This window comes from Heliconius melpomene, chromosome 18, assembly GCF_056956725.1.
Source record: "Heliconius melpomene rosina isolate 202511_hmr_F chromosome 18, ASM5695672v1, whole genome shotgun sequence".
Taxonomy (NCBI): Eukaryota; Metazoa; Arthropoda; class Insecta; order Lepidoptera; family Nymphalidae; genus Heliconius; species Heliconius melpomene.
This window is the reverse complement of record NC_140406.1, coordinates 5258047-5285464: the sequence shown is the minus strand read 5'-3', so window position 1 is coordinate 5285464 and position 27418 is coordinate 5258047. Positions and strand designations below refer to the sequence as shown.

Genomic DNA, 27418 nt, shown 5'->3' with positions numbered 1-27418 from the left:
ACAAGAGTATATAAAATTTCGTTTAGAATATATAATAGAGTACTTTGTAAAAAATTATGTATTTTTTTTAAGTTTGCGTGCGAATGAACGTCTATTTACTGCCTATAAAAGCTAATTGCGAGGCCTTGGAGAATGCTTGAATTTTAGTTTGAAAGGTAGAATTTTTCATTAAAGAATTTCTGTTATTGCTTATTTTAATAAAATATTCGCTATAACACAAGCTAGTAAATATAGTTTATTTAATCTCACCTGTAGCAGAGCAGGCTAAAAGAGCCTAGTGTGAACTCTCCGCTCTCTATTTTCCGCCTATTTCTTAAGGAATTGCATGTTGAGTGGCAGAACGCAGTGCCGCGCTTTGCCTCGACAGCAGAACGAAAAAATAAAAATATTAATTATTTCGTTTTCTCGAGTAGGAATCGAACCCATACCCTGTCGTGTACACTCACACACTTGTGTGCACCACGACAGGCTTTAATTTATTTAATTGATTTTCAAATTAATCTGTTCCTTTCATTTCAGTTACGTTAAGCTAGAGGGCAATAACTAGTTAGTTAATAACAGAATAACAATGGAATTTCAAGCAGCTAACTATTCGTAGCCATTGTTTTCGTTCTCTACAGTGCCTCGTAGCAGCTGCTAGTACGTGGCTCCAGGTTCACTGTAGTACTTTCATCATATACACAAAAGAATGTACTTATAAAGTGTAACAATAGAAAACGGTACAGACCAAATAAAGTTTTTTAAGGAGGCCAATCTTGGCGTAGCGTAGGGGCATAAGCGTGTGCCTGTAAACACGACAGGATGTGGGTTCAATCTCCACTCGTGAAAAATGAAATATTTACTATCTTCATTTCTTCTCTCTGATACCAGCAAAAGTAGCAAAGTGAATGAAGTAAAGTGCGGCTGTAACAACGTATCTAAACGAATGTGAAGACACTCTCGTCGTCATTGTAAACCCTAATTGGAGATATTGCCTGCTAGTGGCGGAAAATAATTTAATAAATAAGCGTGTGCGTTGCACCACGAATGCAAGAATTAAAAATGAATGATATTATTTAGAAATATTATAATATATTTGTAAGAACATTTCACCTGTCGCAAAAAATCAAAGGTTTACATGGAGAGTCACCCAATTTGCATCACAGTGTTTAATTCTATACGGACACATACTAACTCAATGTTGACGGTGACGCGAGTGAACACTGGCTACAATGACCGTGCATTATTCATGAGACCACGTGTGACCCGCCTAGTTGGTGTCCCTCGGAAGCAATAAGGGAAATAATATATTATTTTAAAAATATTTAACGTCTCTCTCTCTCTCTCTCTCTCGTTTAAATTCACAATGTGTAAAAATATTATTTGGCTGCCTAAAATCTTATTATCTTGCTAATGCAACATATTGACATGGTCGTAACAGCCTCTAAAGTTAATAAATACATAAATCATCGTTTCATTAAAAAATATCTATTCATTAAACAATAATGTTTCATAAAAAAAATTAACTAAAATGTAATAAATATTTTTATGAAGTCACCTCAGGGAAGAACGGTTAATAATTTTTCATTATTTTTATTTACCCGTGTTTGATTGAATAAAGTACGCTCCGACACGCAATGTTTAAATAAATGGAAAAATGTATAGAAAATGGAACAAAATGCAAATATATTTATTTACCAGTAAACTCTGTCTTTTAAAACTAAATAAAATTGAAAACAAAATCAACATTATCATTGTATTATAATACATATATTGTATCAGAAGTTTAGAAATTCAACTCATACAAAACATGTTAGGATGATTAATGAATATAATTAAAAATAAAGTTAATTTGTATTTTATATTCATTAACTTTAATTACTCAAATAGTAATTACAGCTGTATATTTAAAGTAAATAAATACTTCTGAAATCTCTTAGCATCCAGAAAACACAAGAACTAGTACTTTTAATCGGTACCATATTTCGGTAACATATTTACTATGAAAAATAATATAACAATATTAATATTAAAAAGCTTAACCGATATTATTTACACGAAAAAGTTCATTCGATTGATTAAAATGCAGTTGAACACACGAAAAGAACATTGGGCTTGATACAGTAGGAAAACTAAAAAGAAAAGCCGAAGCATCGATAAGAGGAAGTGGTCTGAAAACAAAGTTAACTGAAAAGTAAACAATTTAGTTTACATGTTTTACCACACTTGTACATGTAAGGAAGGTAATAATGCTAATGGGAAAATCGAAATTATACTTAATGTTTATATTGTTATAAAATTAGAGGCCGTCATGGCGCAGCGGAACAAGGGTGCGACTGTAACGCTAAGGTTGTGGGTTCAATCCCCACTCGAGAAAAGTGAAATATTTAGTTACGTTTATATTTCCATTTCTTCGCTCTGGAGTAGAGGCAAAGCACGGCGTTGAGTTCTGCCGTTCAACATGCAACACTTCAAGAATTCGACGGAAAGTGAGGAACAGAAGTGACTTAACGATAACGGAGTGCTTTAACATTAAGTTCCCAGGTTCTCCTCCGCCTACAGCGTGAAGTTATAAAATTCAATAAAACTATTCACAAAATAATAAATATCGATATTAAAAACATCCCCTAAACGTTAAATACGTACAATTCCAATAACTACATCGGCTTTATAAAATCGATAGGCAAAATGTGGCTTTCGGTCCTAGCAGTTACATTTTACGACGGTAATTAGACGGCTGATTGCGGACTACGTTTTAGTATAACTTTAAAAAGGTTAGTATAACTGATTTTCAATACCTATTCAGTATATAAATTAAATATACCAATATATACATATTTCCATTTAAATTAAATTTTATAGAGTCACGCGCCAGCAGCGTAGCGTTTGACTGTGAGCGAGATGGTCGTTGGCTTAATTCCTGCTTGTGGGGAATACAGTGTGAAGCCGAAAAAAGAAGCGAAGAAATGCAAAAACTTGTTTGTCTTTGCCTTATACTGATGCATGAAGCTGCATGTAGCTTTAAGCCATATAAATGTATAATATTAACACAATTCAAGAACATAAAGTCTATTAAAGAACCACTTGTAGCTTGACCGCAGGTGGTCTAGTTGACCCTCCTTGATTATGTAACGGTATAGTACATAAATTGTGGTTAGATCGACCGCAAACGCATGTACTTAGCGCATGCATACACGACAGACATACGTGTAGTGTGTGTTCATATATATTCTATAGATAGAAGATTGGTTTGTTTGAAATGCTACACTTTTTAATACAAATTTGTGAATTTTAGGCATTTTAATATACAGTTTAAATCCTCGTATGGCTATTATGTCTTCAAATATGAATATTTTATTGATATTTAAAGAAACTTCTAAACAATGGTAGAATGAATGATAAGTGAAGTATTGTTTTCACTTTAGACTGGTCGTAGCAGCTGCTACGCGGCCACAGTTCTGCTACGTAGCGTTTACGAGAAACCCGATGTTTACAGTTGAGCGTACAAAAATAGCTCCCTTTCAAACCTTTGCTTTTGATACTAACATTTCTAAGAAAATAAAAGATTTTTCTACGGTTTTTATACTGGAAAAAGAAAATATATTTAACCTTAAATTATTCTATTTATATTACTGAATATAAATAACGACAATATTAAATATTTTCATAAGTTTTTGTTTCAAGCTGTATTCCGCACACAGCAGGGTAGACAGAGGGAACAATGTGTTAAAAAGTCCATAGCCAACTTTCCGCCGAATTCTGGACACCAGATCGAAGCGAAGAAATGGAAATATAAATTTTAAACAAATTGTTTTCCTCATTTCTTCGAGTGGGGATCGAACCCACAGTAGTCACACTTTGTGCCCCTGCCCCACGTCTGGCCTTATTAAATATTTTAATACTAAGTAGTTTAATATTAATCTTCGTACTACTTTCTTTTCTGTTATTCTTTATTTATTGTAATTAACAATATACAACAAACCTTTTTTATTACGACTAATTGAAATGTTTGTTTTCTTAATGAAGCTAGTAATAAGATGCACTTTAAAAAGGAAGTAAAAAATATATTATGAGTAAAAAGTATTTATTTTGTACCGTCGCAATTATCGTTTTAGCAAGCATAAGTAGAGAAATAAGTACTGTTATTAATATTATTATATACGTATTTTATCATATCATATCAATATTTAAAAATATATTAATCTTTCTTTAAGTGGTATTCAAACCTATTATCACTCCTTAGTCAGACATTGCTATCTGCGCCAGGCTGTCACCCATCAATTGACGCCAGTGTTATAAAATAAAAAACATAATATTGGAATAATAAATGAAAAACTGGAATAAGCCATCGCGGAGTCCAGTATTATGTCGCTATTAAAGCAGTTTAATTTGATACAATCACGGATTAACTTAATGTTGTGGACAACTCGATTGCTGGCAACACTGACATACATAATTCATGAGCATGTAACCTGCGTGGAGGCTGACCGGCCGAGCGGGCTGCTTCCAGCTGATAAAATATGGCCCGGCTACGTCATAACACCGGTGACAGTCACGAGCTGACAAGAGGTGGTTCACTAATTTTGATTAAATGTGCGATGTCGATAATATGTACGCAATTTTGCAAATAACTAATAAAATGCATATGAAAAAAAATATGTTTAAAATAGAAGCAATCGAGAAATACCGTTACCGTCATTTCTACTTTGAGATAAATTCATATTAAATATGTATTTATAATTTTTTATATAAAAAGTGTTCACAAATATGTGAACTATATTTAATTCCTAATACAATATAGTGCACGAATATTAAAGTACAATAAACAAATATGTTTGCACAAAGAAATAAAAACAAAGGTTCTACTCTAATTAATAGTGACAAAAATATTCGTATATACGAACGATGCACCAGTCATAACAATACAAATGCAGATACGAGGGCCTCGTAAAACAAAATGAATGGCGCCTTTATAACATATTGTCCTAACGTGAATCCGGACATGGGCTCGACTCAGAATAACGGCTGGCCCAGGCCTGTAGCTACTAATCAAATTACTACTATAATGGTAATAATTTGTTGAATGTGCACGTTTTTTTTAATAAATTGCATTCTCTATGGAACGTTTATGCATTTTTTTATTAGTTTCACGCATTATCCTGCTAATATATAGCAAGGTAGATAAAGGTAACCAAAAGCTAAGTGAGAAGCACTCCATTTTCAAATTTCCGAAATATTGCATTGTTATTCATATTCTTACCAAAACGAAGAGAATGAAAGAAGACCATTTCCCGGAGTGGTAATCGAACTCCTTCACCGTATCGTTAACCTTCGCGTTGACAGCGGAGTCAATTTTATTAGTTTACATTTAATAAAATAAAATAAAATCAGTATAGTTAACTAAAAAAACAACCTGAACTAAAACTATTTTAAAGAAAAACAATACTTGGCTATCCTTCTGATGGTTTTATAATAACGAGAAAAGACCTAAGACCTGGGGCACAAAACGATCGTATGAACAGGATGTCTCCCCCTAGCTTAAGAAAAAAAATAAAAACAATGTAACAACAGCATCAATAACTCTAAGCCAATTATAATGTCATAGATTAAACAGAAATAATTTCACTGAAACTGAACGACTAGTACTATTATGTACTGCTTAAATTAAGCTTAAGCTCTTCAACCTACATTGTTCCATTGTTATGTGCTCGAACTATGTTTCACATTCAAAAACTTTTGATCCAACTTTCATTACTGATATCGATAGTTGGATGATTTTAAAATATTTATATTGTGCAATTTGATCTTAAAAATTGTTTTCATTAAGTCTTAGCTGTTGTATTAAAAAAATATATTTACTGTGAGAGTGTAAACACGTCATTGTGGATTCGATTTCCACTCGAGGAAATGAAATATTTAATACTTTAATTTCCACTCAGGTGTCCAGAGATACTGCATAAATTCGAAAAAAGATCTTAACTGCAGTAATAACATAGACTAGAAGCAAAATATTAACGTTATCGATAAAACTATTACTGTATGACTAAAAATTAGGGCGGCAAGAGCAGTTATTGAGAAATTCTATTCTACAGGAAAAAATATGAAAAATGTGCCATTTTAAAAGCCATCACAACTTTGAAAGTCACCTCTGGATCAACCAGTTTCCATTAAATTATAATATTATGAGGTTTATAAATGAAATTTCATTTATAAAGTAAAAAATATTATTAAATTTTTAGCATTAAATATTTTTTAATTTAAAATCACGCAGTATCGAAGCGAAAGCTTACGTTTGAGAGGTATTAACTTTTAATTGAATATATTCAAATTTTACTCCACTTTAGAAAAAATAAAATTTATTTTTTTGCAATACTAACAAGATTATGTATTTCACGAATATAATATCACAAGAATCATATTATATGTACATTCAATTTTAATAAAGCTAGGAACGGTTCTAGAAACGTTCAATTCTCAATATTGCTTATAAATAGTCAAAGCCGTGTACGGTTTGTGCATTATTCGAAGAATTAAAATTTATTATAGAATAGTAATATTATAGAAATAGAAATTTCAGTATTCTTTTTTAATAGATTGTTATTTCTATATTTATAATAAAATTATAATGAAATAATTATTTTTATTTCATTGGAAAACTGAATAACTGAGTCTTGTTACAAGATACTCTCTCCTATAGCAGAGGTACAGGATAAGCAGGATGCAGGTTGCGTTTATGGTGCTGGAAAAAGGAATTGTGATGAGTATTAAGAAAATCGACGTAGTAAAATTACTAAGGTGGGCCACGACAGTTGCAATTGCAATTGCAATTTCTTTAGTACTTAGAAACTAGTGACATACAGACAGACATGAAGTCTTGAATCTGCATTTACTTACATTATAATTTTTGAACCACAAGAAATTCTTGAACTTAAATTATACTATATATTAATACCGAAATTAAAATAATGAAAGAGGTTATTTTTATAAAATACAACATGAAAGTTGTCTAAATCCCTCCGAGCGAGCCTACTTTATTTCCGTCTAACCTGTCCTGACTCTGTGACATTGCAGGAACACGCGACGACATCAAACAAGTTCAATTCAGCAAAAGCAGAGACTGACATTTCGTCGACTCTTTGCTATTGCGGTGACATCTCTTTGAAGTTAGCACAGTTTTGATCGCACTTGCATACTTTTAATATAACTACTATTATATAATGGTATGGTATATATATGATATTGACATTGCCTCCCTGTTATTTAGTAAGGTAAAAACACTTACTCAGAATCATCACCAATATTTTGAACAAATAAATTATTCTTATATAATATTATTAACTGAAAATACTGAATAGCTGCTCTAAAATAAACACTAGAATGGAGTTTCTTATGTATTTATTTGTAAACAAATAAAAAAAACTATAAACTAACAAATCATAAGTGGCTTATAAAATTTACTTTGGTTGATATTTTGGACAATACCAAATTTTTTAACAACAGAAACAACATTTTGTATTCATTGTTACTTGTTTCATGTCATACATTTCTAAGGCCCGAGGTACGTGATACGAGCCAGCGAGTCACCCCACTCTTTTCATGAAATATTTTCTACTTGACATTGTACTCTTTCTATTCAATATCCGGCAACTTCTACTCAGCTGACATACTTTATGTTAGGCTAAGACTGTTCAAAAGTACATTATAAGTTTGAGCTAATATTCTATTATTTTGAATTATAATTATAGTGTCTACGAAATAACAAGGAAACTTCTACTGCACGCGAGTATGTAATATATGCATATAATAATGATATAAATAAAGAATGTGTAAATTCAAAACTCTACCATAATATTCGAGTTTTCTCCAGAGACAAACGTAAATTAAAAATAAAAGATGGATGGACCAAAATTTTACGTTTGGGACAAAACAGCATAAAATATATTTATATGAAGGTTTACTATATTACGAATTGATGACATTTAAATATATTTTTTTAAGAAGTATTTATTTGAACTAACAGAAAATAATTTATGTCTGGTAAATTAAAAGCTTTACAAAACTTATTTAATATGTAAAATGAAAGTTAAACAAGATAATCAGATACAAATATACGACCTAAACGTAATAAATACGTTAACCACAGGGCTATTACAAAGCATTCTTTTTCCAAATCGATTGGGAATTCCGTCCCGTCTCCCAACAGGAAAATTCCATTTTCAAACAAAACTGAGAACGGAAAACTCAGAACAAAACACCTTACGCGTAAACAAAGCGCTTCAACTAAATAATATTTTATATGCAGAGAACAAATAAGGAGTATTCTATATATGTAACTTTCTCTTAAAAGTGATTGACACATTCGTTTCGAATTGTTGCCACAAAAACAATGACTTTTTGTAGTATTTTCTGCGTAACCGACATGTTGGTTCTAACTTAGAGAAGCAAACATGAAAGAGATGGATAGTATTGGACGGAACTTTGCATATTTTTTGTATTTTCTTGTAAAGATTATACACATAGTAAATGTAATAAAATCAGATAAATACATACTATAAATATAATATAATACAACATAACATCAAGAAAAAGAATAACAGTATAAAAATGTTTCCTTTAAACACACGGAGTCCTTAATCCGCTGCAGTAGAGAACGTTTCGACACTTTGATTACATTGTTAGCAGCAGTTAATAGCTTCAACTATGTCGCAAGTTACTTCCAATTGATATAATTACGAAATAAATGACGATCATCGTTTAGTCGTCTATTACTTAAACATAAACCAATATTTTACCAATTTCACAAAATATGTTTTTATTTATATTTTTTTTATAAGGAGCTGAATAGTAGATTTTTGTAAATTTTAAGTTTTAATTATTTATATAGACATTACATAGATTTATAAACAATTTCTTCAAAAGTTTAATGGCAAGTACACTGAATTAGAAGCCTCAGGGTTTTTGATAAAAAATATATATATTCCAAATTTTTAAAAACATTTTTAAAAAACAAATACTATAGTTAGGCTACATTTGTTGCTATTCGTAGTATAATACACCACGAAGCGACGCAGTTGCTAAATTTTACACAGCAAATATTGCCAGAACGTGACTCCTGCTGATCCAGACATGCACTGCCCGTATACTCACGTTTAGTGGCCGTGCACTTATTTAACAACAAATTTCAAAACAGTGTCATTTTATAGTTTTACTCCGTACCCAAAGGGTAAAACGGGATCCTATTACTAAGTTTAAGTACTGTACTGTCTATCTGTCTGCCTGTCTGCTACCAGGTTGTATCTCATGAACCGTCATAGTTCGGCAGTTGAAATTTTTATTCTACTAATATTAGAAATGTGATAGTTTGTCAGTATACTGAACGAATATAGATTACATATACAGGGTGTCCCAGGAGTCAACGATAAAACGAAACCAGGTGATAGACCAAGTCATGACAGTTATGAGAAAAATATAAAAAAAAATCTTTGTCATGTATTTTTCATATTATATTGATTTTAAAAAATATCGGAAAAACCGACACCCTGTGATGGTTTTTCAAGTCCCAGGAGTACAAATATTACTCTTTCTTCATTTTTTTTTCTGTAATGTAATCATGAGTAACCCTTCTATGAATTACAGTTTAAGATTGAAACATACCTGCATCAGTTTTCAATAAAATATCGTGTTTTTGCCAAACATTAAATTCAAAATATTTAGTACACCCAACTTTAACCGACTGTACTGTAAAAAAAATTTACTACACTGTTTTTGCAAGTAACTTTAAAAGTTGGCGCATTTAATCTGGATTCCGAAATGGTACAATCCTTGCTGGATTACTTCTTTATTGAAGAGAGAAAAATCGAAATACACGATAATCGGGATGACGTTCAGCGTTTTGGTATCTTTTCCGATACATTCTAGCTACAGTATTTGCGTTACATTCATGGAGAATGGTTATTCTCCATGAATGAAATGCATATTGGCAATGTGTCAAAGACTGAGTATATGGCCTGCGAGAGCCCGGACTCGAGCACTATCCTTATAAGTCCTGGGCCAGCCCCTAAGTCGGATAAGCGTTGCCTGGGCTAAGTGGCGGGAGGTTACTGGTGTAGTCTGTGATCACAGGATACCGTCCAAACTCAACCAAGGAGATCGTGATCGATGCCTCCAGACTCGTGCATGACGGATCCAAGGTACCTAAACTTTTCCAACTTAGGGGCTGGTCCAGGACTTATAAGGATAGTGCTCGATTCGGGCTCTCGCAGGCCATATACTCGGCCTTTGACACATTGCCAGTATGCATTTCATTCATGGAGAGTGGTTATGTAACGCAAATGCTGCAGCTAGAATGTATCGGAAAAGATATCAAAACGCTGAACGTCATCCCGATTATTGTGTATTTGGATTTTTCTCTCTTCAACAAAGAAGTAATCCAGCAAGTGTCGTATCATTTCGGAATCCAGATTAAATGCGCCAACTTTTAAAGTTACTTGCAAAAACAGTGTAGTACATTTTTTTTACAGTACAGTCGGTTAAAGTTGAGTGTAGTAAATATTTTGAATTTAATGTTTGGCAAAAACACGATATTTTATTGAAAACTGATGCAGGTATGTTTCAATCTTAAACTGTAATTCACAGAAGGGTTACTCATGATTACATTACAGAAAAAAAAATGAAGAAAGAGTAATATTTGTACTCCTGGGACTTGAAAAACCATCACAGGGTGTCGGTTTTTCCGATATTTTTTAAAATCAATATAATATGAAAAATACATGACAAAGATTTTTTTTTATATTTTTCTCATAACTGTCACGACTTGGTCTATTACCTGGTTTCGTTTTATCGTTGACTCCTGGGACACCCTGTATATATAAAATATACAAATATTTCAACAATATAAAATTTGTTCTTTTATTGACATTTTTAATAAATGTCTAAATACTGATTTAACCAGTCCCATTGCAAAGCCTCATTAAATGAATAGAAAGTACTTCCTACGGTACCAAAATGTACATAGACACAGATGTAAGCTTTGTTCAGCTCTCACATTCAAATATCTCCGCAGTCCGTTTAGATATAAGTAAGGCACCGCATACCGCCCGGTTACGACTCTAATATACCAATATAGGTAAACCGTCTAAGAGTAACGATTGCTATCGATAGTGAAAGCTCAGGGTTTTATTTATTTATTTCATAAAATATACAACAAAGAGTAAGTTGATATCTTCCTTTTTATTAAAAAGAATAACATGCTTCTATAAAAAAGTTGTCATCATAATTGAATAATTGATCAAACCTCTGAAAAATTAAACGTGAAAAATACAGAAAATTGTGTATTCAACTTCTCTATCGGGACTATGACGTGACGGCGTGGTAAGAAAACAATCTGGTGAAAAAACACACACTTCGTGCCCATTAAGACACTTCGGTGCTGCATTTTTCGTTAAATTCTATAGGCACTGAGTGTTGAGTAGCGGAAGTAAACGCCACGCATTGCCTCGACACCAAAAAGTCCTCAAGTGGAAATCAAACCCACAACGTCGCATAGTCACCTGCCCTTTCTCACCATTTTACATTCGAAAAGCACTGTAAATAATTTTTTCTTCAAATTCTGAACTACAACATGCCATTCAAATAGACATACTGTCACATCTATAAAAGTTATAAATTTTAGATATAAATATTTCAAAAATACGTGAACCCATAAAATGTGAGCTATTTTATAACATATTGTCTGGACATAAATCCGGCCATCAGGCGGCGAGTAACGGCTTGTCCGGTTATATTCCGGCGAATTAAATTACTCAGGTAATAGAAATCATTTTATGTCCGACCTGGACGGTATACAACAGTAATATAATATTCACAATACACGCTTATTTAAAATACTTGAATTTATCTCTAAAGGTAATGACTTGAATTTATCTCTAAAGATAAAATATTTAAAAAATAAAGATTTTTAATATATATATTTTTATAATATCCCTAAAAGTAATTTTGAAAAAAAAAAAACATTAAATAAGTAACAAATAAAAATTACCTGTGATAAAAGTATTGTTGTCCGAGTTCTAATGTAATAAAAATAAACTAAAAGCTAACATTTATTATTCATCAATTCAGCGTGAGTGCCGCTACTGAGAGCAACTAGAACGAGACTAAATTCTCCATATTTCCATCCATAATGGCCGCAGTTCAACCATAATATATCAATCACAATATAAAAGACCATTTTTAAAATAGAAAACCTAATTTCAATATCAAAAATAGCGCGTATTTTATTCAAATATTGCCACTGAAGCTATCAGACATGTCCAAACTTGGCTGAACGAGCTAGCTTTATTTCCGTTTGACCTGTCGCGTTCGATGCTATTCCAGGAATACACGACGACCCAGACATGTTCATTTTGCAGACAGGCCAAATGCAAGCCCTGACGGGTTGCCTCGCTACTGCAGAGACATGACTTTGCACTACCATATTTAAATATTTATACACAATTAGTTCGGTAAAATAAAACAATTGAATCTATTCAATTCATAGCATGCAAGATAAATTAGAGAACGATATTTTTATTGAAACTATTGTAGCAAATACTCGTATGGAATATATTTTTTGTTAATTCTATTTTTTTATTTTTGTTATATTTTTTTGTGAAGCAAATGAATGCGTATTTATAAGTTTGTTCCTAATAAACTAGAAAAATATACAAATTGAACACAATGTAATAGATTATCTTAGAAAACAACTATGGCAAATGGCTGATTATATTAGAAACCTATTTATTATTAATCTTAAAAAAGCCCGCAGCTATATTTAAATGTTAAATATACTTACGTGAATCTCTCACATGTGTTGATTATATGTAAACTGAGTCTAAAAACAAAATTTTATATAAAAATAACGAACATATGCTTATACTCGACAAAATCCTTTCATGGATGTGGCTCTAGAGACTTTACGGAAAACCAAAATAACTGTAAGATAAATGTAGCCTCTAAGGAATTGCATTGAAAATTCTTCAAAGCATTTTATATTTTAAATATGTTTTTTCAAATTATATTTTAGTAAATTTTGAATTATTCAATCAGACTACAGTTTGTCTTTTATTTTACTTAAATTTGAATAATTATAATTAATTGAAATTCATGTTTTATTTACTTTTACATTCGATTCAAATCAAATTAAATTAACAATTAACCTAATAATTAAATGTTAAATAAATAAAAAACTCCTTAATAAACATACCAAAGTTCGTATCTAATGAAGTTTTAGAAAACATTTTTCTTATTTAAAATACATGAGCTAGATGCATTAATACAGCCGGGTGAGCAGAATTCTTAACTATAGCTTAAGCTTTAACAACTTTAATGGACTTACGATATCCATTAGCACAGAAAATTGTCACAATTTTCTTTTGCTGTATAGATACTTCTTTTATACACTTTCCTAAAGTACTACTTACCTTAAGTATTGAAATTTATAGGTTTTAACTAGTTCTATAAGCCGTATCAAATGTTAAATGTTAACATTTTTTTTTTAAATACACGCTGTTTCCCGCAAATAACAGGATAGGCAGAGGGAATCTGGGAACCTAGTGTCCCGCCGAATTTTGGAGCCAAAAGGAATAATTCATTTCCTCGAGTGAGAATTGAACTCACAGCCGTCACGTCGCGCGTCACTAATGCATTCTCTCGAAAATTGGGCAAACTGAATGATGACTTTCTCCATCAGCCTTGAGTCAATCAAATATTTCCTATTCTCAGTACCGACGAGATGAACGAAAGTATGCATAAAAAGAAAAAAATAACTAGTCACAATGTACGTACGTGGAAAGTTTAAAACAATATAAAAACTTAAACAAAGCCGCCGGAGTAAATATCGGACCTCATAATTAGTGTTTGTAGCAAAATAAATAGTGTCGGACTGAACGCGGCGTCAAACATGTGTTAAGTTTATAACAACTTTTGAACTCGATAAGCTTCCAACTTTTTTAATTTAGAACTTATTATTTGCACATGTGCTGTGCTATGCTGTACTGTACTGTAATGAAACTGACTTTAAAAAATCTTTATTTAATATCCAGATTTCAATTATATAATTTTTTTGCAATATATTTTATTCATCGATTAAATGTGACGAAACAATTGTAGGTTTTCATCGTTGTTATTTTAAAGGTTTGATAAAAAAATGTGTAATTAAACAAAAATAAAAAAATATTGATTGTTTCATATTATTAGCATATTTAGTAGTCTAGCTAGCCGGTCTTAATATGGGTAAAATCAAAATGACCTCCCAAGCAAGGGAGAAAAATGAAAAAGAAATCCTCATGAAAGCCTGAAGTTGATGGTTTTCCCATATTAACTATGCCATTACCGTTACCGTTCAATCTACATAATGATTGATTCTACAGACACTCATGCTATCACGCATAATTTTATTTTTCAATATTTTCAAAGTATGGAAATAGATAACAAATAATAAACACAGTCACAGTTCAATTCTTTAAAGTTTCATAGAATCCTTAAATAAATGTAGTTTTTGAGTAATATTGTAATATTATAGCAGAAAGCACAACAAATATTATGGAAACGTGACTGTAGTACGGTCCATGCCTGCACTGTAACTTTACTAATATCTCCTTACACCCTTTTCGTGATATTAAAAAACGAATGGCAGCCTCGTGATTATTGGGGCAAGGTTCAACAATCCTTTACAGACATCTAAAAAATAGATTTTATACGTGCTTGGAATGTATAGTTCGAAATAATATCTGGAACTTTATATATAACTAAGTATACTTACAAATGTAGTACTTAACTTTAAAAAATTATGAATTAAACAAAAGGAACGTTGAGAAAAATCAAATATTAAATAACGTCACTGTTCCAACAACGTCCCTCATGTATTTCTTACAACTCCGACCCGCTGGAAACTTTTTATTCATGAAAACGTGTGACCGGCGCAAGATAAATTTACGATCTCTTCGAAAGTGTGTAGTTCGATTCCTGATGCAAATTTTACTGCCGCACAATAAAACCGGTGACTTTCATAAAGTATTTTGTTATGGATTCTCATCGTTGCTTCGGAACTTTTATTGCCTTTGTTTTTCTTTACCGAGACCGATAAGAAAATTCTAACATACATGTAAGCCGGACGTACTTTCTTTTATTTATATTTACTTTATTCTACAATTTAAGTATCCGAAAAATGGAAAAAATGTTGCAAACATCAAGATTCATTAATAATAAAATACTTAATGCAGCAAGAACCTCATGTGGTGAGATGATAATGCAGGCGTTAGAGTCATTATAAATTAAAATTTCTGTCCCACGTTGGGTGCCACTTCGCGGAAAATAGTTTATATTTTTTAATTTGTTTATGGTTTTAAGTAAAAAAAATAATTAACATAATTACTTGTTAATTTAATTCGAGTATTGAATTTTCCATGATTTATTGTATATTTTTTCTTTTTACCTTTACAATATGATACATATTTCCTTCTTCCACAAAAACCGCTGTTTCTGCTTTATTAATAAAATTATTTACATTATTTGCATTTATAATCGAATCATAAAGAGTATTTCATGTTTTAAATAAAATCTCATAGTGAATCTTAGATTTTTAATTTTATGAAATAGAACAAGTTGCTATAAATCAGCATAACATGACAATAAAGGTAATTCAGTACTATTGCCAAACATGATGTCCGAGGTGACCCCGGGTTTATTGTGAATGAGCCCTAATATTCCCGCCGCAGTTCATTCATCGAAAACCAGTGTTGTGTGAAAAAGTGCTGAATACGCCGTTCCGGCCGAATAGCCAACGCCAATGAAAACCTCTCGATTGAAATGTTTATCCAAACACAATAGAGTATGTGGATTAATTTTTTTTCCATATAAAAACGAATTTTCTAAGTGCCGAGCGTGTACGGGATTTATTGCACAGTCGATTGTTTGTATGACTGCGTGAATTGATATTTTTGTTTATACACATTTATAGAGAAAAACCGGTCAAGCCTAAGTCAGACTCGCCCACAGAGAGTACCTGTACCAATTTCAGGTCAATGGGAACCACAAGTTAAAGTTTTTACTACCCGTCGAACTTCATACAGAATACAGCAAAAACGATACAATAAGATGTTCGTATCGTTTGATCGCAATGACTTAGAGCTTAACTTTTTCTAAGCTTCAAGGGACTGGGCACGTAAATATTTATATTATTCTATTTGATACCTATATTTAATAATTTACGAAGCTAGCAACAAGTGTAATTAGCGCTGATACAACTTTCACAAGCTCCGCCTACTGAATAACTTTTTAAAATTCCAGATTCATTTTTTTCTTCATTTTAAAGCAACAGTTACTTTTACCATATTAAAATATTATGAAACAATGAAAAAGACTGCTTTAACGAAAAGTAAAAAGCGACGATGTTCTGGGAGTTTCCGGTCAATAAGTGAACACTCCGGTCGGAAAGAAGTTTCTCGAACACCTAATTTCCTGATTTCTTTCCTACTCAGCCAGTAATTAACTTGCGTATTGTTCGAAATTGATTATTCGTCTTCTTTGCGACTTTCTTACAATTTAAAATGATATTATTTGTAATCTACAATGAATGATGGAAAATATTATTAAAGATTTTATTTCATATCAATATTTAATAGTTTCTAGAATATTTTTGATATAATTTACCAAATAATATAAATCAAGTGAGGTGCCATAATTTCAATCAATTGTTCTTTAATCTCATTGAAACATTAAATCACGAACATTTAGTAATAAATTACTGGCAGCTCTTGTTTTGGTTGCCCAGCATAGATCTCCCGTGCAAATTAAATTACTTAATTCATCGCCATAAATTTTGACTAAATACTTTGAAGTATTAATCGGTTTTGTTCCTGCATTATCTCTAATTAAATTAATTTAAATGAATTGTTGATCAGAAGTAGAACGTATAACATTTTCAATAGCTCGTAACGGAATAATTTATTATAGAAAATCTACAATAAAATGTTTTACTCAATTTTCATTCATGTTATTTATAGTGATTCAAAGTCAACGGTAACTGGAGAAAAGTTACCATAACCCGTAATTACGTAAAAGTGAATGAAAACAGAAATTGTCACTATTTCACGTAGCTTCATTTTTACTTCAGAATTCTGTAACGTGGCATTCCTAATAAACCTGTTTCATAATAAACCATTTCTGTACGACGAAAGCGTATATACGCAACTTGCGTCGCTTTGCTGAAATATTAATATGTACGTCTGGCAGGGTACGAGCGACATTTCTTTCTAGGTTACCTAATGGATATCTAAATATATTTATTATTATAAAATTATCTTTTTGATAATACTTCTAGGAACTACATATGTTATAGGCCTCGTATTAATTGAAAAAACTTTGATTTTTGATTGAAGATTATAGTAAAATTCTATCAAACAACATACGTATTTAAATAATTTACTAATAACATGAATCGTATGTAGTGTTGACGGTGTAATAAAAAGTCTACTTACGGTTAATATTGAGTATATTCAACACCACTTTATAGTACATATAGTCAAACACTAACATATTTATAAAAGAAAACACGATAATTACAATAATATTAACAAATAACTGAGAAAACAATGGCACGTATATAAACCGCATCGAGTGGCAAATATCGACTGTAAGAATTATTTTATGCCGTCGACAAGGGGGTAGATGTGAAAACGACAAAGGCTTAGCGGTTCGGCCGATGGCAGCGAGCGCTTTCATATAGATGTACCTACTAAATTCGTAATATAAATATACTAAATATATAAATTCTATTAAATGTATGTATAATTTTATGAATGTATATAAGTGATAGATAAATAAATTACAATTTTAAAATATATAATAACTAAAACACTAAATCCTTAGAGCAAAATATGAAATTATCGTTTTGTGTTTGCATTATAAACATTTTGTAAACAATCCTTATTACTGTAAAGTTAACAGTTGGTCAAAATAACATAAAGAATAATGAAATATTGTTATCCATATAAAATTTCTTTAATTACAACCCTTGTTTCTTAAATGCGTATAAAAAAAACCAATCCCAGTATACTTGCAAGAGAAAAGCGGATAGTTTATAACGAGGCAAATTTTCTATAGCATGTTAACAAGCTCCGTGCGCGTCTATTGTTGCAGCCGCGATGTTCCTACAGACGCAGCGGCGAGCAACCTGTTGTGAAATTTTTAATTAAGTGTGGGGAGCGCTCAGTTCTTTTTTACCTTTGATAATATTGTTATCGTCTATATAATGTTGTGGTTTGTCTCAATATTACTTGTTTAACGATTTATTAAATTAAAAAATTTTATCAGCTTCACGCTGATATTCATTTTTCACGCTGTATCCCGCACATAGCAGGATAGACAGAGGGAAACTAAAGTTATGACACTCCGTTCTCACATTTTACGCTTAAATATGGAGGTATTGCGTGTTGAGTGGTGGAACTCAACGCAGCGCAGAAATGAAAATATAAATTTAAATAAATATTTCATTTCCTTGAGTGAGAATCGAACCCACAACTAGTCGAGTTTACAGTACACACGTGTGCCTCTGCCCCACGACTGCCCTCCACAACTTATTAATAAGTATAACTCTTACCCATTTTACTTAATGTAATACTAAGAAGTACCATTAAATCTATCGTAAAAATGATTGTCGTGAAACTTCGCAAAACCTATTACGTTCTAAACGTATTATTCATATTTACTACAGTTAATATCTGACTCCAAAATTTCATCTCACTCAAGGGATGCTTAAAGTTTAAATGTTTAAAAGGGTTATCAAGATGGTGAGTAGTTCTTAAATATTTAGACATGGAACGCGCAGGTAGAAACTCATCAAAGATCGTAGGCGAAGACTCGAGTGTATATCTTATATTTAACATGTATTCAAATTATTGTAATAATACATACCATTATTCAATATTAAAACGATATGAGCTAAACGATCAATTTATTTATTATTTTACGTAAAAAATATTAGAACAAGATACAGCAGAAATAATAATGTTTCCAATATTTTTTTACTTAATCATGTTTTTAATATCATCTTCAATATTTTACTTAATCTTATTTTTTATTGCTAGAACAAGACACAAGGCGAAAAATAATATTTCTAATATTTTTTTACTTAATTTTGTTGAAAATATAATCTTCAATGTTGTACTTAAATTAAATTTGTATTGTTCAACTTATTAGTGTTCTAGTCTCTAACGTTTGCTACTATTGGTACAAAAAATAAGACGTTATTAACCATATCAAGAAGCAACTTATTTTATTTGGTACTTACCTATTTTTTTTTATTTCCACCCCTCTGGTGTCCATAGCGTGAATTGTTTCTATATAGGATGGAAAATATGTCAGATTATACTTTGTGTGCTATTAACCCAATGCACAACTATCACATGCATCAATCTCTACAGTGCTATTTAAGGCTTTACTTGAGAATATTAGGTTACAAATATTCCACACTAATAAACCCTAAAAGAATGTGACGCATCCAAAAATGCGCAAAGTAAAATTGCATGAATCATTTTTAGGTGTTTCAGATACCGTCTAGCAAAAAAATGAAAGCGAGTCACCGTGCCCCGGATATTGGAGGCCAGAGCCTACGGAAGAGCGCGTCATAATCATAACTCACGGCTGTAGTATAGCATATTCACTGATTATATAATATGGGAATATTATTTTATATTATAATAAGAATTTTATATTATAAGAATATATTATTATAAGAATTTAGAAAAATCCTTTATCATTACTTTCATATACTAAAACCCAACAGAAGCTCTCTTGGCCCACACGAGACACCGCAGCAAGGCTCATGCATGCAACTACGACGTTTTAGTGGAACACCTGTCCTTTGTGTTCCATCATCTTCAGGATGCCCTTACTTACCCCCAAACCTACCTTCTTTCCAAATTCCAGCTTTCTTTGACTAGTATTTTCGGCTGTGCGTTGTCTGTAAAACTCAATTAGTAATGAAATAGCTTTACATACAATAAAGAAAATAAATATATAAATTATTAATATTTAAATCGTATATAGACAAAGCATTAATCAATACAATTTATAGATATCTGTTAGTCTTATCTTCATGTGTCATTGCAAGGTAATTTCGACTTTATTATTTTACATATGTACAATATTTCATCATAATATTGGTAAAAATAGCATCTTCTCATATCGATACACTTTTCTTAATACATATTTTAAATGGTAAAGCTAAGTAAAAATCTTCATAATGCTACTAAAAATAACAAATGATAGCAGCTATATCAATATTGAGCAACTGCAGCTTAATTGGCTAGTGTCCATCCAGGCGGGTTATTCTTGAGAGACCAAGTTCGAATTGTACTACAACTAATATTTTACTTTAATTGTATTGAATTTTGAATATACATTTATTATTACTTCGTATACAATTCTTAGTGTACCTACATATTAAATTAGTCTTATAAAAAAGTCTAAAGCTTTTATTGTTTTTAACAAAGTTATTAAATTTTCTCCAACAAAACCTAAAATAGGCATACACATGTGTACTATTAATATGTATGATATTGGTGTTATATACGCTTCTATCTATCCTTACCCTTATCGTATGATAAAAGATAACTACAGTAATCAATAACAAAATACCTAGAAAAAATGTATAAACAACAAGAGTGACACATTTACTTATTATATATTTAATATACTTCAGTCTATACATATAGCTATTTTAATATCTTAAAATATACTGGTTCAAATATTGTTTTCAAACTCACATGTAATGTAAGAAAATATCTACAAGAACGAAAAGATAGGTTAAGCCTAATATAACGTAAACAAAGACATGAGAAACAACTCACGTTAAATAAAACAATATAAGGCGAATATTACATAATTTAATATTAAAAAAAAAGATTGTTACAAAAGTTCAACATGTAAATATCTAATGATATATGGAAGTATTAAAGAAAACTCACAGCTTCCATGTATTTTTTGCTTGTTATACAAATATTAATCAAGTCATACTAGAGAGATTCATCATCTCATAAGAGGATCTTGGTTCTGGCACTGATATTGTGGCGGATATTGAGGATTATGGGGATGATATGGATAGGGTGGATAATTTGTACCATGAGGGTGATAAGGATGAGGTTGATGAGGTCCAGGAGGATAATAATGTCCCGGAGGATGATGAGGACCTGGCGGATAATGTTGCCCATCCGGATACTGCGGGTGATGAATAACATCTGGATAGCTATCGGGGCAAGGAACATCCGGGGGAAGACTGTACGGTGGCGCAGTCCACTCCATTGGGCCTCGCGGAGCAAATCGGTACCTACAATGTGGCAAACAAGGGGCGCTGCGGCAATAAGGTCCACACGGTAGACAATGCGAAGGAGCCATTCTAAAATAAAATAATTCAATTAATATATTGTTTGAAAAGTTCATAGTTAATCCTTTTAAGTTATTTTCTGACTGTAACGATGGAAGGAAAAAAAAATACAGAATATAAATATGTTTTTACAGTTTTGTGAAGAAATTAATGTACAGTTTTTCTTTTAAGTAAAGATGTGATTAATATGTATTACAATTAATTTATTATTTATATTAATTATACTTCTATATTAGAATTACAGTATACTCGTATTCAGATCACTTAACACAAACACTAGAAACTTATTTTTTCATTAAAAACAAAGAAATCCTAAAATTATTAAACTAATATAAATTTGAACTTACTCGTTTATCGTACACCAGGCACTTTTGTCGATAGAGCTCACATATTTTTTAATATATCTATCTTCTTATCGCCTTGATATGATTTACGCGATAATAATAAAAGCCAGGTGAGTAATAGGAAATTGTGAATTCATTGTATACGTAAATATGCGTCGTTTTATTTTATTTATGTAAAAATACTTAGATACGAGTACATATTAATAGAATATAATAAAAATTGGAAACAGTACATTTAAAAAAATAATATAAAATAATATTAAGAAACCATATTTAAATAGTAATAGCTTTACGCTGTATCCAGCATATAGAAAACCTAGTGTTAAGACACTCCATTATCCACTTTCTACAGAATTTTCGAAACCTTTCTGTTGTTGATTGGCGAAACTGAACGTTGCGCTTTTTGATTATATATAATATAGAATTATAGTGAATTCCTAAGAGTGAGTATCGAACCCACAACCGTCGCATTTCAATCAATAATGATAACGCGAAAAGTGAACTTAAGCGTTGCTATTATTTTCGTTTATTATGCCATAATCAAATAATAGAACAAAACATTTTTTTCGTCAATTAAGATTGATTCTGTGTCGCATCATATATTATCTTAAATTCTAGGAAAATTATCTGAATGTGACCCATATTCTATTTTACAACGGTAAAATCTTTAACAAAAATTATTTGTCTTGGGCATGATTAAAAACCATTTTTGTATTACTTTGAGAAACTTGTATATTATTGATTTTCCGGAATTTCTAATATATATATAAAAATATATTAACCATGATTTTTAAATTTGTTAGGATATCTACTTTTACCCTTATATGATTATTTTCTTTGTTTGACTAATGTAGTAAAAGATATATTCATTTTACAAACTTTACACATTACTCATTAGTGGTTTCAAAAAACATATATTTACAAGGTTTAAATTCTTTCTCTATGAAAGATCATGTATTCGGTATACCTGCTTATTCCTTATTGACGCATTTTTTTAAATAAATTTTACAAATATTTTATAAATATTTATTGGTTTTACTTAAAATATAAACAATAGAAAATATCTTAATTTATATATTAATTTTATACTTATTAATTAAACACATTTCCAAATTCATTTTTGTTAGTTACTGACATTAAATCATAATAGAGAGAGATTCATCATCTCATGAACGGGTATTGCGGATTATGTGGATTGTGAGGACCGTGGGGGTGATTAGGGTTTGGTGGATAATTTGGGCCATGGGGATGATAGGGGTGAGGTTGATGAGGTCCAGGAGGGTAATGAGGTCCTGGAGGATAATGAGATCCTGGAGGATAATGAGGTCCTGGCGGGTATTGTGGACCATCTTGAATGGGTGGATGATGAATTACATCTGGATAATTGTCAGGGCATGGAGCATCAGGTGGCAGACTATATGGCGGCGGAGTCCACTCCATAGGTCCACGCGGAGCAAATCGATACCTACAATGTGGCAAGCATGGGGCGCTACGGCAATAAGGTCCACACGGTAGACAGTGTAAAGGAGCCATTCTATAAAGAATAATTTCACATGAATACAATCCTTGGGAAGTGTTTTTTTATACATTTTTATGTGTTACATTAACTAGATTTTAATAATAAAGACGAGGAAGAATGTTACATATAATTTTTCAAGTTTTTAACAAAAGTTAAAATGCAATTAACAATGGAGAGTCATTAACATCTCGCACAGGGCAGTAAAAAAATCACTATAAATAACTGTAAATTACTATAAGTTACTTAAATAATAAAATATTATTAGTAACACCTATATTATATTTGTTTGTATGTTTGTCACTTAAAATTCTTAACACAGACACCAAAATGTAATTTAAAAATCAAATATTAATTTGAACAACTTACTCGTTTATCGTATACCAAGCACTTCCGTCGATAGAGCTCATGTATTTTTCAATGTATTGATTTGGTTATCGCTATCATATGATTTACGTGATAAGAATGAAAACCAAGTGAGGTACGATTCGATGTTATAAAATCGTAAATTAATATTGTATACATACATAACATGTAGATGTATAACAGAAACAAATGAAGTTCTTTTAATGGAAGACGTGAACCAGCTATTATATTGTATTGCAGATCGTCACTAATTTTCAGCATCAGCCAAACCTGCTGGGTACTTAAAGGAGCCATGAACGTCGTTTACGCCATACGAATGATATATTCTGGAATCTACCCTTCGGAAAGAGCAGTGCATTTCACTAGTGACAAGGGAATTGACACTAGTGACAAGAGATCTGAGAGACACCCTTTTTATCACTTTCATACAAGAGGAGAAAGAAATATTTACCAACCAGCCAGCCATCTGTATCCTTTAAAAAACTTATGGGTTCCGAGAATTAATTCCTATAAAAAGTTTTTAATAAAAACAATCGTATTTTTAATATAAAAACATACTTAGTTATGTATCATTCTTTATTTCTAGAACAGAATAAGTACTTTTAATATTTTACTTGATTAGAAAAAAATATGCTTTCTTTAAGACTTGCCATGTTGGTTTTCAATTAAGTAAATGACTTCTTAAAGTAATGACAAGTTTTTCATTTCTATCAAACACGTAAACTTAATAAATAACATATTTCTAAGAACTCGAGGCATGTACCATGAAAGAGATTCGACTGAATGCACTTTTAATTCACTTCGACATCGAAGTCGTCGTTATTTCTGTTTTTTTTTTCTATCTTCTAGTGTTCATGTTTTAAAATATATTTTAGTTTGAAACCTAGAATAAGAATGATGTGGGAAATGAAATTTCTTAATTTTATTACATTTTGTTTAAGTAAGATTTGCAAACTGTATTCTATTCTTTAAATATCAAAAAGAGCAAGAACACCAATGTATTTCATTAAAAGTTTGAAAACAAGTGTGCCATTACAAACGAACAGCTAATAAAATTCCTCAAACAATCGATTATGTATTCCGCTTCATCTTCCAACAAGGAAACTCCATTTTCCAAACACAAAACCGAGAAAAGACAACGCGGACTTAAATACCTTGTAAGTAAACGAAGCGCGATAAGTAAATACAATTTCCTTCTTTGTGAAAATTTCAAAACAAACGGACGATGAAAACTCTAAACAATCACTAAAAGATTGATATTCTTCGAGTGTCTCCAAGTTTTTGCGGGGTCTTTATAATATGAAAATAAGTAAATCATGCAAATAATATCAGGTTTATATTTATTATAAAGTTTAACCAGCTTCACGCTGTATCCGGATAGACATTTAAATAAATACATAATATTTATGTATAGTTTTATATATTGTTTCAGGTTTTAATCAGTTTGTTAAATTATAATGTGAAATATCTATTCTTTTATATAAAATAGTGTAAGCTAAATTGGATCTATTTCTTTTTCCAGATCAATAAGCCTAATAGTAACAGCAGTAGCAGAGCCAGAGCCAAAATATAAATTGGTGTTGCTTTCGGACTAAGAAATGAAGTAATGTTTTTAATGCTGGCAGATATGATTTGAAGAATAGCTAAAATTATGTTTTATTCTGTCTTGTCTCATTTCAAAATATGTAACCATGTTTTTCCAAGTGCGTATAACTTATTAATTTACACGATATCAAAACATAAACAAACTATTTTAATATTTTTATCAGTCTGTCTGTCTTTCTGTTTGTTCGAGCTAATCTTCAGAACAGCGGAACCGATTTACACATAATTACATTTAAAAATAATAATTTATTACTTCCGCTTGGACATGCTTACGTCGCTGTTGTTTGATGCATGGTTCTATCTACAGCAGTCTATAAAGCGGTGTGTAATTATGACGTGAAGTTCTTGGGTCTACCTACATATATAAATAATTTTAAGCCGCAGGACCATACTATCGAAAATATAAAATTTCTGCATTTCCCTTACAAACAAACAGAAATGATGAAAACAAATGAATGAAAAATATTGCCACTGTAAGTACATAACGTACATATTAAGTACTAGTGGACCCGAACGCGGCTAAGCCCGCTTGAACTATACGAATATTTATTAAATGTATTTATGAAATTATTTTCATTTTTCAATAGAGAGATGCGTTAAGCAAGCTCATTTTGAGTGACGTTTTCTAACAACAAACTTTGCAAATCATTGCTTAGCGACGGTTGTTATTAACATGGCAGAATAAATTGCATGTCAAATTAATAAGTATTTTAATATATTGGTATATATCGGAAATATTACAAATATGAGAAAAAAAAGTATCCTATGTTCATCCCGAGACCCTCAAGTATCTCTATATAAGTATTTTATCACAATTAAATTAGCGGTTTGGCCCTGATTGCGTAAAAGACAGACAGACAGAGTTACTTTCAAATTTATAATATAGGTATGGATGGATAACTATAGCAATATAATATTTTCACATATTCAAATTATTTATTCGTTACACACTTCAAGCTTATAATACGATCAATTGAAAAATAATACGTGAGAAATGAAAAATATTGCATATTACATACAGGTCATGGTTAAATTGGAATAAATATGGCAATATCCGATAAATATTCCACTTCCACTTGAATGGTTTGCAACAATAGCTGTGACGAACTGTGTTTTCCCAATTACTTATAGCATTTCATATCATATCTGTACAACTGATATCGAGTAATTTAAATAAAAGAGTACATATCGGTTATATTATTACAGTTGGGAACCTCAGGTGGAACACTAAGTTGTTAATATTGTTTAATATCTTTGTTTATATGGTATTGTAACTTGCAACATCAACAACAACAACAACACTCAGGTACATGTTATTTGTTAATAATTTGGACATAGTTATTATTGGTGTTAGTATTAGTAAGTTATTGGTGTAAAATTTTGTTATTTTTCTAAAATATTATCTTTTTTTTTGTAATAAATTATTAGAATAGAGTAATTCGGTATTTTTTCTATTGTAGTGATGCCACCACATGGTCCACCCGCGCCTTTCCACGGCCATCCACATGGTCCACCGGGGTCATCAATAATGATCTCTATAGGTGGTCCACCACATCACGGGCCACCACACCATGGCCCACCACACTTTGGGCCTCATCATCACGGCCCTCATCATCATGGCCCCCCGCATCACGGACCACCACATCACGGACCTCCACATCACGGACCTCCACATCACGGACCACCACATCACGGACCTCCACGTCACGGACCTCCACATCATTTCAGATAAATGGCTAATTTTATAAAATTTCTGCATATCAATACAGGTTAACGAAAGAAATGTTTTTTCTTTTATTAGTGTTTTGTTTACGTTGTAATAAGTTTACTGAATACATGTATTCAATGGTTTTTGTTAAGCTTAGCTTATAACATTTTAATCTGCTAAAAATGTAGAAAATAAATATTACTATTATTTATAACTATGAGTAGTTATTTATATTTTATCTTGGTTAGTATAGGACGTGCTCTATTAAAGGAGCACACTTATGCACTTTAAAAATTAAATATAAGTACTATGTTTGTCCACACATTTGTTTTCTAAGTATACGAAAGTACTATATATAATATATCCCTACTGAATTTTTATTAACTAATAAATCACGATATTTTGAAGAACACTACAGTGTTTACAACTATAATTAATTATTTCATACGTCCCAATAGTACGTACGAGCTTACAAGCAGTGC

At 31.2% G+C, this 27418-nt stretch overlaps 1 protein-coding gene and 1 long non-coding RNA gene across 4 annotated transcripts; one reads left to right on the top strand and one right to left on the bottom strand.

Annotated features, from left to right (window-relative positions):
- Nucleotides 1-20984: 20984 nt before the first annotated feature.
- LOC146529346 (uncharacterized) lies at nt 20985-23786 on the bottom strand. 3 transcript variants are annotated; one of them, XM_085201994.1, is made up of 2 exons: nt 23627-23696; nt 20985-21409 (listed from the first exon to the last, which is right to left on the bottom strand). In XM_085201994.1, the coding sequence occupies exons 1-2, from the start codon at nt 23665-23667 to the stop codon at nt 21043-21045; spliced, it is 408 nt and encodes a 135-aa protein (XP_085058120.1). In that variant the 5' UTR covers nt 23668-23696; the 3' UTR covers nt 20985-21042. The 3 variants fall into 3 exon arrangements, with proteins under 3 accessions (XP_085058120.1, XP_085058121.1, XP_085058119.1); XM_085201995.1 differs by lacking the exon at nt 23627-23696 and adding an exon at nt 21745-21894; XM_085201993.1 differs by lacking the exon at nt 20985-21409 and adding an exon at nt 22745-23275 and having other exon boundaries at nt 23627-23786.
- A 2585-nt stretch (nt 23787-26371) lies between these two features.
- Nucleotides 26372-27150, top strand: LOC146529345 (uncharacterized). The gene is made up of 2 exons (XR_014879021.1): nt 26372-26534; nt 26689-27150. It is a non-coding gene; the product is annotated as an uncharacterized LOC146529345 (long non-coding RNA).
- The last annotated feature ends 268 nt before the right edge of the window (nt 27151-27418 follow it).